The sequence below is a fragment of the Trachurus japonicus genome, chromosome 24, assembly GCF_045865225.1.
Source record: "Trachurus japonicus isolate A0001 chromosome 24, Traja_1.0".
Taxonomy (NCBI): Eukaryota; Metazoa; Chordata; class Actinopteri; order Carangiformes; family Carangidae; genus Trachurus; species Trachurus japonicus.
This window is the reverse complement of record NC_140930.1, coordinates 14930242-14947906: the sequence shown is the minus strand read 5'-3', so window position 1 is coordinate 14947906 and position 17665 is coordinate 14930242. Positions and strand designations below refer to the sequence as shown.

The 17665-nt window shown below is 39.3% G+C and overlaps 2 protein-coding genes and 5 non-coding genes across 8 annotated transcripts; 2 read left to right on the top strand and 5 right to left on the bottom strand.

The window, feature by feature from the left end:
- The first annotated feature begins 1247 nt into the window (after nt 1–1247).
- serac1 (serine active site containing 1) lies at nt 1248–8856 on the top strand. 2 transcript variants are annotated; one of them, XM_085770533.1, is made up of 17 exons: nt 1248–1352; nt 2130–2230; nt 2351–2387; nt 2498–2640; nt 3089–3178; nt 4218–4349; nt 4450–4571; nt 4674–4802; nt 4938–5051; nt 5397–5559; nt 5884–6034; nt 6141–6282; nt 6476–6576; nt 6772–6869; nt 7013–7195; nt 7293–7436; nt 8008–8856. In XM_085770533.1, exons 2-17 carry the CDS (start codon nt 2137–2139, stop codon nt 8142–8144), a joined length of 1980 nt encoding a protein of 659 aa, XP_085626659.1. In that variant the 5' UTR covers nt 1248–1352; nt 2130–2136; the 3' UTR covers nt 8145–8856. The 2 variants fall into 2 exon arrangements, with proteins under 2 accessions (XP_085626659.1, XP_085626661.1); XM_085770535.1 differs by having other exon boundaries at nt 1264–1352; nt 2127–2230.
- Nucleotides 8857–10216: 1360 nt separating this feature from the next.
- gtf2h5 (general transcription factor IIH, polypeptide 5) lies at nt 10217–10731 on the top strand. Its single transcript, XM_085770329.1, has 2 exons — nt 10217–10279; nt 10447–10731. The coding sequence occupies exons 1-2, from the start codon at nt 10245–10247 to the stop codon at nt 10625–10627; spliced, it is 216 nt and encodes a 71-aa protein (XP_085626455.1). The 5' UTR covers nt 10217–10244; the 3' UTR covers nt 10628–10731.
- An 809-nt stretch (nt 10732–11540) lies between these two features.
- Nucleotides 11541–11703, bottom strand: LOC146961704 (U1 spliceosomal RNA). Its single transcript, XR_015035306.1, has one exon. It is a non-coding gene; the product is annotated as a U1 spliceosomal RNA (small nuclear RNA).
- A 1109-nt stretch (nt 11704–12812) lies between these two features.
- LOC146961703 (U2 spliceosomal RNA) lies at nt 12813–13003 on the bottom strand. Its single transcript, XR_015035286.1, has one exon. It is a non-coding gene; the product is annotated as a U2 spliceosomal RNA (small nuclear RNA).
- A 638-nt stretch (nt 13004–13641) lies between these two features.
- On the bottom strand, nt 13642–13804 carry LOC146961702 (U1 spliceosomal RNA). Its single transcript, XR_015035307.1, has one exon. It is a non-coding gene; the product is annotated as a U1 spliceosomal RNA (small nuclear RNA).
- A 2248-nt stretch (nt 13805–16052) lies between these two features.
- LOC146961701 (U2 spliceosomal RNA) lies at nt 16053–16243 on the bottom strand. Its single transcript, XR_015035285.1, has one exon. It is a non-coding gene; the product is annotated as a U2 spliceosomal RNA (small nuclear RNA).
- Nucleotides 16244–16845: 602 nt separating this feature from the next.
- On the bottom strand, nt 16846–17008 carry LOC146961700 (U1 spliceosomal RNA). Its single transcript, XR_015035305.1, has one exon. It is a non-coding gene; the product is annotated as a U1 spliceosomal RNA (small nuclear RNA).
- Nucleotides 17009–17665: the final 657 nt, after the last annotated feature.

Genomic DNA, 17665 nt, shown 5'->3' with positions numbered 1-17665 from the left:
GTGTCAATTAGTCTATTAGTCATTTCCACCAGCATCAACACCTCCTCCTGCATTATAACATTTACAATAGTCAGTGTTGGGGAATAACTGGTTACATGTAATGGGATTAAGTAATCAAATTATAGAATAAATGTACCTGTAATCTGAGTTAAAAAGAAGAAGTTACAGACAGATAGATCTCAATGTCAGCTTCTTCTCTTTTTTTTTGGCAAAAATTTAATTTTAGAACATAATATTTATTATCTTGCTTTGTATCTTTTGGCCAAGCAAAAGTGCCTTGTTTTGACATATCAGCAGACAACCTGAGCCAGATATGTGAAGGTTATGAGATGTAATAATTTGATTTAGGAATGTGTTTCTTATTCTTAATATGAATTTGGTCAGGTCATGAAGATGTTTATAAGGACAACATATTAGATAATAGTTCGTGTTTTTAGCATGATTGTTATGCATTGCAGGGTCCACCTCTTCAAGCTGGTATTAGTGTCTGTCTGCTGTTTCCTGACAGGGGAACTGTGTGTGCTGCAGTAAAATTTGGGAGGTGAAGGACACTCACATCTCCAGAGCCCCTCAGCTTCACCGGACAAACTCTCCTCACAGCATAAAAAAAACATATCACTACTGCACTCTGAATCACTGAGTGAATAAAAATTACATATAACAAACAGCAAACATCTAATGTCGTTTTCAGTGAATTTGTAGAAAAGGTTTTACAGTCCTCCTCCTTACCTATGAAACATTACATGGCCAGGCACCCTCGTATAGGGAACTTATAGAGTCTACAAAAGTAGTTTGTGAGGCAGGGCTTTCTGCCATCGGGTCCTTATTCTCTTGAACCAACTTCCAATTTAAATCCACGCGGCAGACACCCCCTCTGTTTTCAAGAGTAGACTTAAAACTTTCCTTTTTGATAACTGCAACTTCTCTTAATGTTTTTAAAACACAATTAAAAATCTATCAGTCTAACTTTTACTTGTAGCTGTGATTGCTATTGTTTTATTGCTTATCACTGTTTTATTGCCTTTGATCATTCTTGATTAATATTGTTTTAGATAGTTTGATATTGTTTTGATCAAGCACCTTGAGATGCATTTTTTTGTATGAAAGGTGCTATCTAAATAAAGTTTATTAATATATATATATATATATTTTAGTTTATTAATATTATCATTCACTGTAGCCTAATCGACATCATACTTGTTGTTTCACCCCTTCGCGTCAGCTGCGGCAGATGACGTATTATTTGTGAGACGAGTTTACGTTGTGTTTTTGTGATGACCCGGGGCGCTGCTGCAGCGGTGGGAGAGAGACACCAACACGGTCCTTTTGAAACTTGTCAGTCGATAAATAAGGTAATGTCAGCTGTCAAATAACGAAACTGAACCTGCACGAAAAGATTAATTAACCTAATCAGTCATCTGTCCAGTTTACAGTCAGTGAGCTGCGACAGCGACACGTTAGCCAACGAGCTAACGCTTCCGTTAGTTGACATTAAAGGTTCATTTATGTTTGTTTTAAATGACAATGAGTGAGTACTTAGTGTCTTAATGTTTATTTAATGGTACGATAATGATCAATGATGTGGTTAGACTGGCTGACAGACTTCGTTATTCAGATTAGACACCAGCTAAATTAGCTAAAGGACGCTACACGACTTGTGGATGAGTTAAAACCTTAACACAGTTTATCTGACTGTAGTCGGCTGTAATTATGTGTCACAGGTTGGTACTGTTACTTTTGTAATGGTTAGGGTTAACTTAAACTTTATAAACGCCCGAGAGGAAATTCATTTGTCACAGCAAAAGTGAAACAGGACATTCTGAGTACTAAATATAAAATTGTACAAAATATAAAATACATAGAAAAAATACTGTACTCTCTGCCTGATGGATAAAAATAACAGATTAAAGGTGCTTGTTGGTAGCCAAAGAAAAGATAAAAGCAGTTTTAAAGTGCAAGGGGATAAAAGTGCTACAGCTGACAATGTAGGTACTGGGGTATTAAACTAGCTTTAACAAACGTGCTATTAACCACACAGCATTTAAACCAGTTTCCAGTGTGAGATAAAAGGCTAAATGGTCTTTGATTAATTGATTCATAACCTGGTCTCATCATGCAGCAGCAAGGAGGAAGAGGATGTCTGCTGCAGCTCTGCGTTTGATCCGCTGCCGGAGACTGAGCACCGCCGGGCCTCCAGGGGTGAAGAGAGTGCTTCAGTGGAAAGATTTAAGTGAGTCAATGGACCTAGTTTCTCTAATACACTAATAATAATAATATCTAATACGCAGATTCAAATGCTTTTGTGTAACCTGCTGCTGGTTAATACAGAGTCCTCTCTGTTGACATTTAGGGAAGGTCGCTAAAGTAACCGGCGCAGTTGTCATGGGGTAAGTTACATTACCGACGTGTAAAATTTCACTTTTACATTCCTAAATGGTTTAATTTGTGTGAAATACATTGAAATGGGCCTCAGCGTATCCGTTCTCTCTATCTGCAGGGGCTGTCTTTTTATTACATATGAGGTGGCAGCCTTGGATAAAGCTGTGACCATTGACACAAGTGCAATTTTACAAGAGAAGTACAAGTCTTACATTTATCTGAAAGCCACGCCCTCGGATGAAAAGGAGAACCTCACTGCAGGTAATAAATGTCACGCAATGTCACGAGTGCTGTTAGTGGGAAGTTGTGGGTCATTTTTTTAAAAAAACACCCTGTGAAACCTTATGAGGACTTCTCACTAGTTTTATTTTTATTTGGCCGAATGACATCTGGCTTCAGTTACTTCTTGTATGAGCAAACTCATACCAAATCTGTCATGTCCAGATGCCCAATGACATCTGCGATCATTACTTCCTGCTGTTCTTTCCTTCCTTCCCCTCTAAACTATCTTTCCTGTCTGAATATTTGGGTCAGTCTGTTGCCTGATCTCACTTCCACTAGTCAAGGCTCAATGACTTCATGGAGCGATCACCAACTAACAAGCATTACTACAACAATAATGGTTTGCTGTCATGGTACTGTAAATGTAATGCTGATTTTATTTAAAAGCCACGGTAGTTACTTTCTCCCCATTGTGCATGTGTCTCAGGGCTGACGCACAAAGCAAGGAGGGAACTTCATAAAGCAGCACGACGGTTTCTGGAACTATCCTCCAGGCTTTTACTGCGATCACTGGATGGTAAGAAAGAAGAGTTGTCTTAACACAAGTTCACCTGAACGTCTACAGTGTGAAACTATGACACCACCAACGTGTCCTCACTTAGAAAGCAGAAGTTGCTGAGGCACAAATGTTTATTCTTAGAAAACTATTTTTTGCCTTGCCATTTTTATGCAGTGTGAAGATGAAGACCAAAGGAAACACCTGCCAAGCACATTTCACATCCTGTTTTTCTCACATAGTTTGTGCATTAAGTCTACTGTGAAACAGATTGTTGTGTACATGAACATTATTGTTTTGTTCCCCCCCCATATTAACTTCCAGTGACGTCTCTAATAAACTGACTTGTGACCTTTTAAAAATGTAAAGCTGCCAGACTGGTGAAACAAAGTTTGCAACCACAAGGTTTGTAACTTCATAGCTGTAGTTAATTAACTGCAGGTAGATCCTGATAGTTCGTCATTGTAGACAGTGACTGTAGGAATAATTTCAGGGTGCCCCTAGGGAAATTGTACCCACTTTAAAGGGATAGTTCATCATTTTGGCAAATTGGCCCATTGCCATAATCCCTATAGTTTTAGGATAATTCATTACCTTTATTTGTCGGTGCAAGCTATTTTTAGAACGACGGAGCCGAGCCGCGAGCTGGTCAGAGATATGCTATGGAGGCTAATGTGATTTCCTCATCAAAACATCAGCGGTTTTGCATGAATTTACCTCGTTACCTTGTAACGTTCCCTTATTATCTCATAGCTTGGTGAATGTGCAGGTCACAACTTGTCCATGAGAGCGTTTTGGAGTTGTTGGATTGTGTATTCGATGAGATTGATAAGGGAAACCAAGAAATCCCATTAGCCTCTGTAGCGTAGCTCTGAGCAGCTTGCGGCTCTGCTCCACCGTTCTAAAAATAGCTTGAATCGACAAATAAAGATAACGAACCTACTCTAAAATTTAGGGATTATGGCAATGGGCCAATTTGCCAAAATGTTGAACTATCCCTTTAACTCTTTGTTCTGTAATTGTTCAGCCTATCAGTTTGTTCTGTATCTGTATGTTATAGAGCATTTCAGCCATGTGGATGCAGACCCACATGAGGTGGCACTGTGGGTCCTGCTGAAGAGGACCCAGTCGGTCAATAAAGCCATCAGACTGCAGGCTGTACAAGAGCTTGCAGACAATCATCACTGGCACGGTAAATAATGTGAAAACCATTGAACCATATCACGTTCAGTGAATTTACAATGAGTGAAAGGAGGAGCAAAAGGTCACACCTATTGTTGCCTATGTTACAGACTACCAGTACCAGACAGCAGCCCAGGTTATAGACCAGCGAACAGCGGTGGGCTTGGCCCGGACTCCTCAGGTGGAACTGCGATTCTTTCGGCCGCCTCCTGTGCTACCTGATCTGGAAGATGTACGTATCTCAGTGACTTGTATGTGTCTTTAACCTTATTGGCCACTTGTATCAGCTTTATTTAAGATGGTAACTATGGTGTGTTAACAATTTTTTTCATAGGGTTTGACAGCAGAGGATGGACTGAGGCAGCTGCTGGCTTCTCTTCCTCTGTCCGAGGTGGACAAATGTGTTCAGTACTTCACATCACTGGCCCTCAGAGAGAGTACTCAGTCCATGGCAGCACAACGGGTAATCATGACGGATGTTATGCGTACATGTAGTCTGTCCAAGGTTTTTAGGAAGAAGACTGCCCAAGGAAACAAAAACAAGCTATTGTACTACCAAATGTTTGTTACCAACAACACCCGTGCTCTCATGTTGCAGGGTGGTCTCTGGTGTTTTGGTGGCAACGGACTTCCCTACGCCCAGAGCCTCACCTCTGTTCCCTCAGAGAAGGTTGAATCCTTCTGTCTGCAGGCACTGGTGCAGCACTCAAAGGTAATGATGTCCATTGTGCCTGTAAACATGATTGTGTCTGGCAAAGTCCAATTGTACAATTACTTTTGTCAAACTAATCATAATCACCATCAATGTGCAACCTACAGCACGTCTTGTTCTTCCACTGCAGTTTAATCGTAATCAAAGTAAAAAGTCATTTCAACACAAAGGCCTCTTTGTAGAAACTGCTATTACCTCATTATTCCACCAGTTAATGTGCTCCATAGGTGAACACCGTCTCGGTGAGTCAGAATAAATTGTGTGGAGAATGTGACTTAATGATAATTACGATGACGTGAACAAGAGTGTGCTGAACTTACTGCAACATTTGTTTCTCGTCTGCAGGTCCAGAGCCACTGCGATCACATAGTTGCCAACGGGGGCCTGCAGCTCCTGCAGAGGGTCTATCAGCTCCGTACCGACTCCCTGAAGATCCAGAGGAACATTGTTCGAATCATTGGAAACCTGGCGCTCAACGAGAGCGTCCACCAGGCCATAGCCCAGTCCGGTAGGTCTGTAACACATCAGATGAAGGTTCTGCACATGAGCAATCTTGACTGTATGTTGATAGAAACATAATTTAAAGCCTCTTTTTTGCATTTGCCAACTTCATCTACAGATTAAAAATTCACAATTACAAAGACTTGATCATTCCAAAAAGTTTTTTTTAAGTTGTCATCACAATTATCAGCTGTTTGTCAACTCACATGTTTTACAGGTTTCATATTTTGTGTTTGTTAATTTTTTTATTCAATACTTTATATCACAATTCTTACAACATATTATATATAATCAATCCAATATTTCTTTTTCCCCTTTGTCTCACCTTCAGGCTGGGTGTCTGTCCTGGCTGAGATGATGCAGTCCCCTCATGTCATGCAGGCGTCTCACGCAGCTCGCGCTCTTGCCAACTTGGATAGGGAGACGGTGAAAGAGAAATATCAAGATGGTGTCTACATCCTCCATCCACAAACACGTGGCAAGTAGGAAGACGATTTATTCCTCTTGTCATATAATTTTTATGATTAGCTTCATTTTATTTTATGTTGTAATTCAAACTTGTCTTTGACGATTGCTTATCTTTTCCAGCCAGCAAATCAAAGCAGACGTGCTTTTCATCCATGGGATTCTAGGGGCAGCATTTAAAACATGGAGGCAGAAGGACCGCAACATGGAAGAGGAAGAGAAAGAGGAAGAAAGCAAGGATGACTACACAGAGTGCTGGCCTAAGGTAAGAAATCAACCCAATTCCTCTTATTACTGTGGAGCTCACTACACTAATGTCCTGGGGTTTTTCTGCCTAAAAACTTGAAACTAGATCAACTATGGGGTTTATTCTTCATGGCCATAGTTTTTGACAGGCTAAGTACATGTGAGGTCTCACTGTTGTTTCTCTGTGTTGTTGTGTCCGCTTTTATTAACAGTCATGGTTGGCTGCTGACTGTCCAAATCTGAGAGTGCTGTCAGTGGAGTATGACAGTCACCTCAGTGACTGGATGGCCAAGTGTCCTGCTGAGAATCAGAGGTGAAGAATCTGACATTTCTTAGTATCCACTGAGGTTTCAGCATGATATATTGTTAATATTAACATTTAATTTCTCTCAGAACTGTAGCTTCAATATTTAAAGATACAATTTGTGCAAAATGTCCGTAATTATACAATTCCAACAGGCTGTTGCTGAGCAAACGGTTGACCCAATCTTTGGTTTCATCTCTGCAGGAAGTCCTTGGCCTACAGAAGTCAAGAGCTGCTAAAGAAGTTAAAGCTGGCGGGGATCGGAGAGAGGCCTGTGGTCTGGGTAGCCCACAGTATGGGAGGTATTTTGTCAGACTGTTCCTTCCACAAGCGTTAGATTTTCACTCACATCTACTCAGGAAATGAAATGAATAGTGTCTGTATGTGCCTAATTTAAAGTTTCTTTATCTGTCTGTAATCTCTTGTTTAATTTTAACATTGTCAGGATTGCTTGTGAAGAAAATGCTGCTTGATGCTGCAGAGGACCCAGAGATGCACGAGCTGTTAAAAAACACCAAGGGCATTATGTTCTATAGTGTTCCTCACCGCGGCACTTCTATGGCTGAGTACTCGGTCAATGTCAGATATCTCCTCTTTCCCTCTATAGAAGTCAGAGAGCTTTGTAAAGGTAGGTGAACACAATCAATTCTCAAAGGTCAAAGACTGTTTGCGTTGAGTGGAGCTTGTTCAGTACCTACTGAGAGTTGCTTTCCTTGTGTTTCAAGATTCACCAGCGCTGCGTAACCTGAATGAAAACTTCCTGAACATGGCCAAGGAAAAGGAAATCAAGGTCCTGAGCTTTGCAGAGAGGCTGCCAACAAACATCGGCCCCATGATCAAGATACTGGTGGTACCCACACAGTCAGCAAGTATGTAACACTCATTCACATGAGAAATAAATAAGACATGTTTACTGTATCTGTGATGTATAGCTTAAAGGGAGAGTTCAACATTTTGGCAAATTCGCCTATTGCCATAATCCCTATAAATCGATGCATGTTGTTTTGAGATCCGCAGGTCAGAACTGCTCAGCGAACACAATAGAGGTGAACGGTACAGGTCCTCTGTCCCTCATCAAACTCGTCAAATACACAATCCAACAACTCCAAAATACTCTTGTGGACAAGTTGTTACCTGCACATTTACCACGCTATGAAATAATCATGCATAATTCTGCAACATTACAACACACAAAGCAAATACTCTGAACTATTTGCGCTTTTGAAATCACTCCGCCCAGCAGCCGTGTCTGGGATGTAGTTCCGGCTACGCGTTTGCCTCAAAAACAACAGGTAAATGGTAAATGAACCTACCCTATGACTATAGGGATTATGGCAATGGGAGAATTTGCCAAAATGTTGAACTATTAATTTAAATATGGATGTAGAAAGCAGTATGTGTGATCTCGTCCGTTAGTTCTTACCTCTGATTTGGTTTCAGATCTCGGCATCGGTGAGCTCATTGAGGTGGATGTAGATCATCTCAACATATGCAAGCCGGAGAAGAAGGACTCGTTCCTGTACAAGCGGAGCCTCCAGTTCATTCAGGAAGCTCTGAAGAGCTACATCAGCCACTGACTGAAACATATGAACACAGCAGACCCAACCAACCATGTACTTGAAATAGAGGAGAGCACTGTCACCCACCCACACCCTAACCAGATTAAAAACATAACTCTCTTCTTGTTGCACACTTACATAAACGCCCACTAATGTGATCTTAGTGTAATTAGGGGCAATTAAATGTATTTTACTCATTGATATCTTTGAAAGGTTGTGAGTTGTGATGATTTGATTTTGTTATCCTATGTCATTCTCCTAGATTGGTCTAACGAAAGAGTCAGATCGGTTGAATTTTTAAAGCACATGATTAATAAGTTTACAAGTAAATTTCAGATGATGAAAATTGATTTTAGATTTTATTTATTTTTCTGGATTTCATTTTATTTCATCAGAACCTTAGCAGTTTTACTTAATACGTGGTGCATAATGCTCATAATGTATCAGACACACTCCACTGACATGACGAAGCCACTAATGCTCCTTACATTTTTGACCAGAGCAATGGTTTCAGATTTTATTTTTATATTTACATTTTATTATAACATATACACAGTATGACAGTCATTGTGTGCCAAAACCTATTCCTTCCTCAGCCTTACCTCAAATGGACCTGTATTAATATTAGTTCAGGTTGCTTTATTTATTTGTATGGGACTAAGAAAGTAATTGGTTTTTAATTTCTGAACTGCCACTAGTAATGCTGACAATAAATACATGTCTAAAGCTGGAGGCTTTATTTGACGAGTCTACAAACTTTCTTCAGTGTTTCATTTTCACCACAAAGCTGCTTTACACTTTACATCTCATCTTTATATACTGTATTTATTTTTACAATATTAATACTACAATTTTCTTTTAGGTTTGTGTGATATGACCATAGAAACAGAGGCAATATAAAATGTCCAGTATCAAAGATGTTGCTTTACTTACTATATGTGACTTAATTCTCTTGGTGTGTTTGAATATTGTGAGATATTTACATTAAAGGGCAGGACTTTCACTGTTGTTTTTGAGAGTAGATGTTCAATAATATGTTATATGACATATATACAGTCAACTGGAGCTTTTAACCAAATTACAGACTCCAACGTCAACATTTTTCCATCTGTAAAACACTTACCCAAGCACCAACCTCAAAATAACCAAGGTTTTACTCATTCATCCTACTGAATGAGCTTATTGAAACCAGTTTCAGACGACATAAATACTAATACTAGCACGGGTAATACTAACAATAACCCCCCGACCACCCTCTCAAGATCATATTTTCTTTACTGCCTAATGTTATGCATTATTCTGTCCACATGACTGGCTGACTGGATAATGGCCTGAGTATGCAGATGTACACAGACATCCCAAATGAAGTGCTGTGTATTCATACCATGGATCTATTATATGAAAAAACTACAATAACAGATCCATGATTCATACTGATGCCACATACTCAACTTTGGTACAGTAGGTGGCGGTGATGCACTGTAACGTTGTTTGGCAGCTGCCATAAAACCACAAGAAGGAGAAGAACTTCTTTCGTATTGCATAAGATTGTCCCTCGCCAGACACCGTACGTCGCCCCATGATACACCGACAAGCTAACAGATTTAAAGTTTCACCATCTGACTGTCAAAGTCTCTCGTTTCTTTAAAGTTTAATCGTCTGAACAGTGTCAGGTAGGTTCATGTTTATTTTGAATATCGTCGTAACATCGTGTATATTTAAAATATCACCTGGGTTGTTAACTTAATAAGTAACAAACTGTAGCACTAACAAAGCTAACGAGGCTAAAGCAAAAAGCCAGCTGTTGTTTACATGCTAGAAAACTACAAAACGTATGTCGTTTTTTGGGGGAAAAAAAAAACAAACGAACAAAAACGTTAATATGAGCCAATGTTAAGAAAATGAGCTAATTGAAATACGGACAATTTCTCCCCATTTGCTCGACGTATATTAACTAAAGTTGACTCCTGAGTTTAGCATGTGCTACGTTAGCTGCTCACGTAGAGAAGGCTTTTTTTGGTTTGTTTATGTTTGTAGAAAAGTTACCTGTCTTTGTCTGTTAACCCGCAGGTCTTGAAGTCTTCACTTTTTGTGGACTTCTCCTCTGCACCTGTCAATATGGTCAACGTACACAAAGGTGTCCTCGTTGAATGGTAAGAAAACCTGGAAATCTGTCCATGCGTTATAATCATGTGACTCCACCTTTGCTAATGGGATAACAATAAAAAAAAGACTGTAGTTGGTTTGACACATACATTTGTACTGGATGTAGTGACATTATTTTGTTGTTGCCTTGCTCCCTCCTCCTCCTCCTCCCCAGTGATCCTGCCATGAAACAGTTCCTCCTCTACCTGGATGAAACAATGGCCTTGGGAAAGAAGTTCATCCTCAAGGACCTGGACGACACACACGTCTTCATCCTGGCAGAGGTGGTCCACACCCTGCAGGACAGAGTGGGAGAGTTAATGGACCAGAATTCATTCCCCATCACACAGAAATAACTTTATTTTAATTAAAGAACTGCCCTTTTCTTTTTTTTTTAGGGATTATGGAGTGTTATAGATTTGATTAAATGAAGACTGCAATGTTTTAAATGCAGACTGAACTGGAGAAATGTTTGTTTTATATTCTGTTACTGTGAAAAACTCTTAGAGTAAACAAAAAACAAGAGGTTGTTGCTTCTTGGTTGCACAGTGGCTTAATTTGTGCTGTCTTTTGTGTTCATGGAGCTACAAAGGTGAATAGTTTGATTTTATTTTCACACACACACATGTATAATCAGGAGAAATCTTACAAACTTTATTTACATTACAGATGGGCAGTTTTTGGATGGGTTTTGCCAGAATATCTATCGCTCTGGGTTTGGCAAAAACCTTCATTAATGATGGACTTGATAGGTTTTAGTGTGCTGTTTTGCTAGACACAAACGTGTTGAGGGAGGAGGGATTATCTATTCATCTGCTATGAACCTCGTCTGTTATTAAAACTCAACCAGTTTAACATAAGGTGGCAATGAAAGTCTCTGTACCTCATGCCAGTTCCCAAATGTAAAATTAATCCAGTAGTTTCCAGAATAAGGAACAAAAAACAGTGTAAACATTTAAAAAATGTTAAACAAAATACAAAACAGTAAGAATGGTGGTTGTGTCTCGTATCTTTACCACAAGATTTACTTCCACATATGATGGAGAGCACAGACAGTGTGGTTTCATGTGGTTTCACAATTCACTGTATTACATGTATGTGTGAGGGTATATTAATTTACATTTTCACAGGACATACATTTATTACCCAAGTAGAGGGTAAACTAACATTAATGCTTTGTATCTGTGCTTGGAGTTAGGATTAGAAACAACCACATCATCTGGTTCCTACTATTTTTCCAGGGATTGTATTAGTTTTTAACAGTGAAATCAGGGGTCAGCGCGAACGCAGTCCCCCACTACCATAAATTATGCAGTTGAGATTCCCACATTTGGGGAATTCACAAAGGTCAGACAGCCGGAGTGCAATGGCTGGGCCTCACTTTGGGTGAACCACCTTCTTGATCATGGTGTCTCCCCTGCCAGGTAAGTATGAGTTGGAGGAGTTACACGTGGGAGAGTCTTTCAGGGACACGACCCACTGACTGATGGTGCCGCCGCAACTACACACTGACAAGACTGTGAAAAGTCAACGTGAAATCTGTGGAAACTGAACACAGACAAAATCTGACAGTTATTCAAATTTATATTAAGGAAATAATAATAATAATAATAATAATGTTTATATTGTATATCGTTTAATACTGCGTTTCCACTAAAAAACCATAAACTTTTAAGTTAAAAGGCCTGATGTAAATCGTCTATTTCAGTTATTTTGCGTCCTAAAAATGATTATAACTACACTGCAAGTTTAAATCAGCGAAAGGTAAATCAGACTGACATAAACGTCGATTAATCCACATTTAAAAAATCTTTAAAAAGAATAAAAAACAAATAATTTTTCTCACAGAACTACATTTTCCCACTGTTTGTTTTCTGGTGGTGAAGTTGCGCTACTGCCCCCTTGGAGGATGAACTACGTTGTTTCTTTCCTTCACTTCCCTCCCTCCTGTTTCTGTTTAACTCACGACTAGAAACGATTTACATAAATACATTTCTTCTACACTTCTACATAAATAAAATTCACGCCGTGTTTTACACATCTTTTCAATCAATTAACAGAAATTACGAATGAACGCAGTGTGTTACAGGAATTATCACTTCATTTCAAACTAGTAACGACGCCAAGAAAGGTGATCAAACAATGACAATTTGAAGAGAAATCCAACCGATGCAACTTAACATTTTGTCACCATCGGCATGTGAAGTATCTTGGTAATTTTCTTACTGACAATTGGAGCGATGTCAAAGATGTAGATGGTGTTGTAAGCAATATGCTCAATCAAACATAACTTGCTCCTTCGTAAATTCAGTATATGATCAGTTCAGGAGAAGCTATGCGGCCTACAATGATGGACTGACGTTGTTGTTATTGCTTTAGGTTCTTCTTTCTCTCTCTCTCTCTTTAATCTGTTTTACGAGGTTTTATTTTTTGTTGACATGTTGTGTATGCAGTAACTAATAATTGCTTACCTCATTGTGCAGTAAAATCTATATTAGAGACCTAAAAACTGTTCTGAGTTGTTATTCTTTGACATGTTTAGGGGGGTGCACCGTTCCTGGAGGTACTGCAATACCAGGTCGATGCGTGGAGTGGACGGAGCAAGCCCCTATTCCATCTCCCTGTTCCAAAAATCAATTTAATATATGGTCCCCGGGTAGGGGACGTATCAGATATTAAACTGATAAGAACAGATACTACACTTGATCTTAGCCAAAAGGCCGAGAAGCGATAACTCTTTCCAGCAACAAGCAGGGGAGTCATTCTCCGTACTGTGACTCTCACTCAGGGTTCAAAATACTTTCACTGACTGCAAACATATAATCATCACAAAGTGTTCAGCTGATAAAGTCCTATAAGATTAGTTCGATATTTTCGTGGTACCTATGCAAAAAAACACACACACTGTTATTAAAACTCAACCAGTTTAACATATTGGGGGCAATGAAAGTCTCTATACCTCATGCCAGTTCCCAAATGTAAAATTAATCCAGTAGTTTCCAGAATAAGGAACAAAAACCAGTGTAAACATTTAAAAATGTTAGACAAAATACAAAACTGGTGGTTGTGTCTCGCAACTGAATAATCGGTAAATATTTGCTGCCTGGATTTACTTCCACATGATGGAGAGCACAGACAGTGTGGTTTCATACTCATTAGAGCGCGATTCACTGTATTACATGTATGTGTGAGGGTATATTCATTTACATTTTCACAAGACTGATTTTTATTACCCAAGTAGAGAGTAAACCAACATACCGTAATACTAATTTCTGTGCTGGGAGTTATGGGTTAGATAAGAACCAGATCACTTCGTTCCTACTATTTTTTCAGTTATTCTATAATTTTTTTTTTTTTTTAACAATGAAATCAGGGGTTAGCGCGAACGCAGTCCCCCACTACCATAAATTATGCAGTTGAGATTCCCACATTTGGGGAATTCACAAAGGTCAGACAGCCGGAGTGCAATGGCTGGGCCTCACTTTGGGTGAACCACCTTCTTGATCATGGTGTCTCCCCTGCCAGGTAAGTATGAGTTGGACGAGTTACACGTGGGAGAGTCTTTCAGGGACACGACACACAGACTGATGGTGCCGCCGCAACTACACACTGACAAGACTGTGAAAAGTCAATGTGAAATCTGTGGAAACTGAACACAGACAAAATCTGACAGTTATTCAAATTTATATTAAGTAAATAATGTTTATATTGTATATCGTTTAATACTGCGTTTCCACTAAAAAACCATAAACTTTTAAGTTAAAAGGCCTGATGTAAATCGTCTATTTCAGTTATTTTGCGTCCTAAAAATGATTATAACTACACTGCAAGTTTAAATCAGCGAAAGGTAAATCAGACTAACATAAACGTCGATTTATCCACATTTTAAAAATCTTTAAAAACAATGAAAAACAAAGATTGTTTTCTCACAACTACATTTTCCCACTCTTTGATTTCTGGTGGTGAAGTTGCGCTACTGCCCCCTACTGTCTTGGAGGATGAACTACGTTGTTTCTTCCCTTCACTTCCCTCCCTCCTGTTTCTGTTTAACTCACGACTAGAAACAATTTACATAAAATAAAATTCACGCCGTGTTTTATACATCTTTTCAATCAGTCAACAGAAATTACGAATGCACGCTAATGTGTTATAGCAATTACCGTATCATTTCAAACAAGTAACGATGCTAAGAAAGGTGATCAAACAATGAATATTTGAAGAGAATTAAGGCAACTTCACATTTTGTCACCATCGGCATGTGATAATCCTCTCATGATTGGCGATTGGAGCAATGTCAAAGATATATGTGGCCTACAATGATGGACTGACGTTGTTATTGCTTCAGGTGCCCAAGAGACACACAGTGCTACACAACTGTTTATTTACCATAATGTACCCAAACTGTGAAGCACTTACAGTTTTTCTCGATTGCTAAGATTTCTCGAAAGCTTCTCTCATTTTCTCTAAACTGTGAACACAAACCCCAATTTTCAAGCTACATTCACAAAACCTCAGACTCCTCTTGCAAAACCAAACTTTCACCTCAAAACAGTTCAACTTGTGCCCAAAACTGAACTCTGTTGTCAAATCGTGCCCCGAGTCAATCAAAATTAAAAACACTACTGAGCAGCCACTAAACACTACATAGACAAATAGAAAACACAACGCTCAGCACATGAAGCTGTAGAAATAAATGTTTATCGTTCACTGTAGGCTAAATGCATGTTGCAAAACAAAAAACCTGTGCATTTACACTGTAGCACTTCTCTCCTTCCCTTTCTTTCACCCTCCTCCTTCCCTCTCCACATCCATTTCATCCCCTTTTCCTTCCTTCTTCTTTTTTCTTCCCAGTTCATCCCTCCCTCCCTCATCCTTTCTTCCTTCACCCTGTCGTCTCTCATCTTCTCCTCTTGCAAAACAAAAAACCTGTGCATTTAGCACTTGTACATAGTAGTAAAAAAGAAAAAAGAAGTACAAAAAATAGAAATCTTGTGCATTTACACGTAGCACTTGTACAGTACAAAGACAAACAGAAATCTTGTGCATTTAGCACTTGTATGCAGTAAGCCTATGTAAGCCTAGTACAAAAATATAGAAATGAGAAGTGCATAACTCGGCCACAGCATCATTTCTCTGTACTGGATCAGGCCACAGGACTTCATCCTGAACTACTACTTACAGTATATGTGCCCTCACATCATTGGACACAAGTGTGATCAATTTTGAGTTGTTGTGTTCAACCGGTGAAACTTGTGCTTTACTTGTGTTTGACTTTTGCCACCTGTGCTCAGCATTATGCAACACAGGTGCATCACAATGAAAATGTGTTGGTGAGTTGTGTCTAAACAGGTGAAAAGTGCTGATGGTTTTGCCAAAATAGTGACTGATTCAATCAGTGGGTTCGGGCAACTGAGAATTTGGTTCAGACAACAGGGTTTAGTGTTTTAGCAATTGAGAAAAACTGTATAAGAAATGTCATGTATAATTGTATGTTCCCTCCGGATGATTCAGGGAACAGCATTATCGGGGTTTAACCAGCATGAGAAGAAGAGCTGAGCTGCTAGATAGGGGACAGCCTGCATGACTTGTATGGAGAATTTGTACTTGGTTCTTGTTTCTCTCTCTCTCTTTCTTTTTAATATGTTTTACTGAACTTTATTTTTTGTCGATATGGACAGGTTATTTTGACTGTATGAAAGGTTGCTGCGTCGTCAAGCACACACACCAATATTAGGAGCAGCTGGAAAGGCTCTTGAATATTTTTATTATTTAACAAGTTTAGGGGGGTGCACCGTTCCTGGAGGTACTGCAATACCAGGTCGATGCGTGGAGTGGACGGAGCAAGCCCCTATTCCATCTCCCTGTTCCAAAAATCAATTTAATATATGGTCCCCGGGTAGGGGACGTATCAGATATTAAACTGATAAGAACAGATACTACACTTGATCTTAGCCAAAAGGCCGAGAAGCGATAACTCTGTACAGCAACAAGCAGGGGAGTCATTCTCCGTACTGTGACTCTCACTCAGGGTTCAAAATACTTTCACTGACTGCAAACAAACCATCACAAAGTGTTCAGCAGATAAAGTCCTATCAACCCGTGAAAGATCAGTTCGATATTTTCGGGCTATCGACGCAAAAAACCCACAAATTTGTAGTAACACTGAATATTTTGGATAGTGAAACCGGGTTATTGACGTCACGTGACCCACAGCTGTCCAATGAGCGAAAACTATTTATATAAAACTCTCAACTTCCGGTACTCCCTTTTCAAAATAAAAGTAGACCGACAACATGTAGTACAAGGCTAATTGAAACGAGTCTGCTTTAACTTTCACATCTGTTTTATTCATGACAGACGCAGAAGTGTGTTTTCATTAGGGTACGATTCGCTGTGTTATGTGAGGATATGCTATTTTTTTTTACAGGACCACCATTTATTACCTAGGCAGGAAGATAAACCAACTTAAAATTAGTTTTTGTGTTTTATAAGTCAACCATTAACACTCATCTAACCTCCACCTCATTCGGCTCCTATGTTTCTGAGTAATAGGTTTATAATTTAACAACATGATCAGGGGTCAGCGCGAACGCAGTCCCCCACTACCATAAATTATGCAGTTGAGATTCCCACATTTGGGGAATTCACAAAGGTCAGACAGCCGGAGTGCAATGGCTGGGCCTCACTTTGGGTGAACCACCTTCTTGATCATGGTGTCTCCCCTGCCAGGTAAGTATGAGTTGGACGAGTTACACGTGGGAGAGTCTTTCAGGGACACGACCCACTGACTGATGGTGCCGCAGCAACTACACACTGACAAGACTGTGAAAAGTCAACGTGAAATCTGTGGAAACTGAACAAAGATACAACTGTTTTAACAAAATCTGACAGTTTATCAAATTTATATTAAGGAAATCATGTTTATATTCTCTGTCTAACAACGTAATATTTTACACAGCGCTACCTTTTCCCACTTCTTGTTTCCATACTTTGTTTACCAGTGGTGCGCTACTGCCCCCTACTGTCTTGGAGGGTGAACTACGTGCGTTTGTTATTGGCCCTGTTTCTATTTACCTCAAAACAAGTAGAAATAATTTAGATAAAATAAAATTCACACCGTGTTTACACACCTTTTCAATCAGTTAGCAGAAATTACACAATGGACGCGAATGATTACTTAATTTCAAAACCAGTAATAATAAGAAACCTCTATTATCATTGGCACTGGCCACTTTACTTTGCTTTTTTTTTTTTTTTTTAAGCTACATATTTGCGCATTCGTATTGAAGATTCAGTTTGGGATCAATGTACTCCACTGGCTGCATGAGATACACCTCATGGTTTTACATTTTACATCTGTTCATAATTTTTATATCAGCATTTTAGCTCCTCAA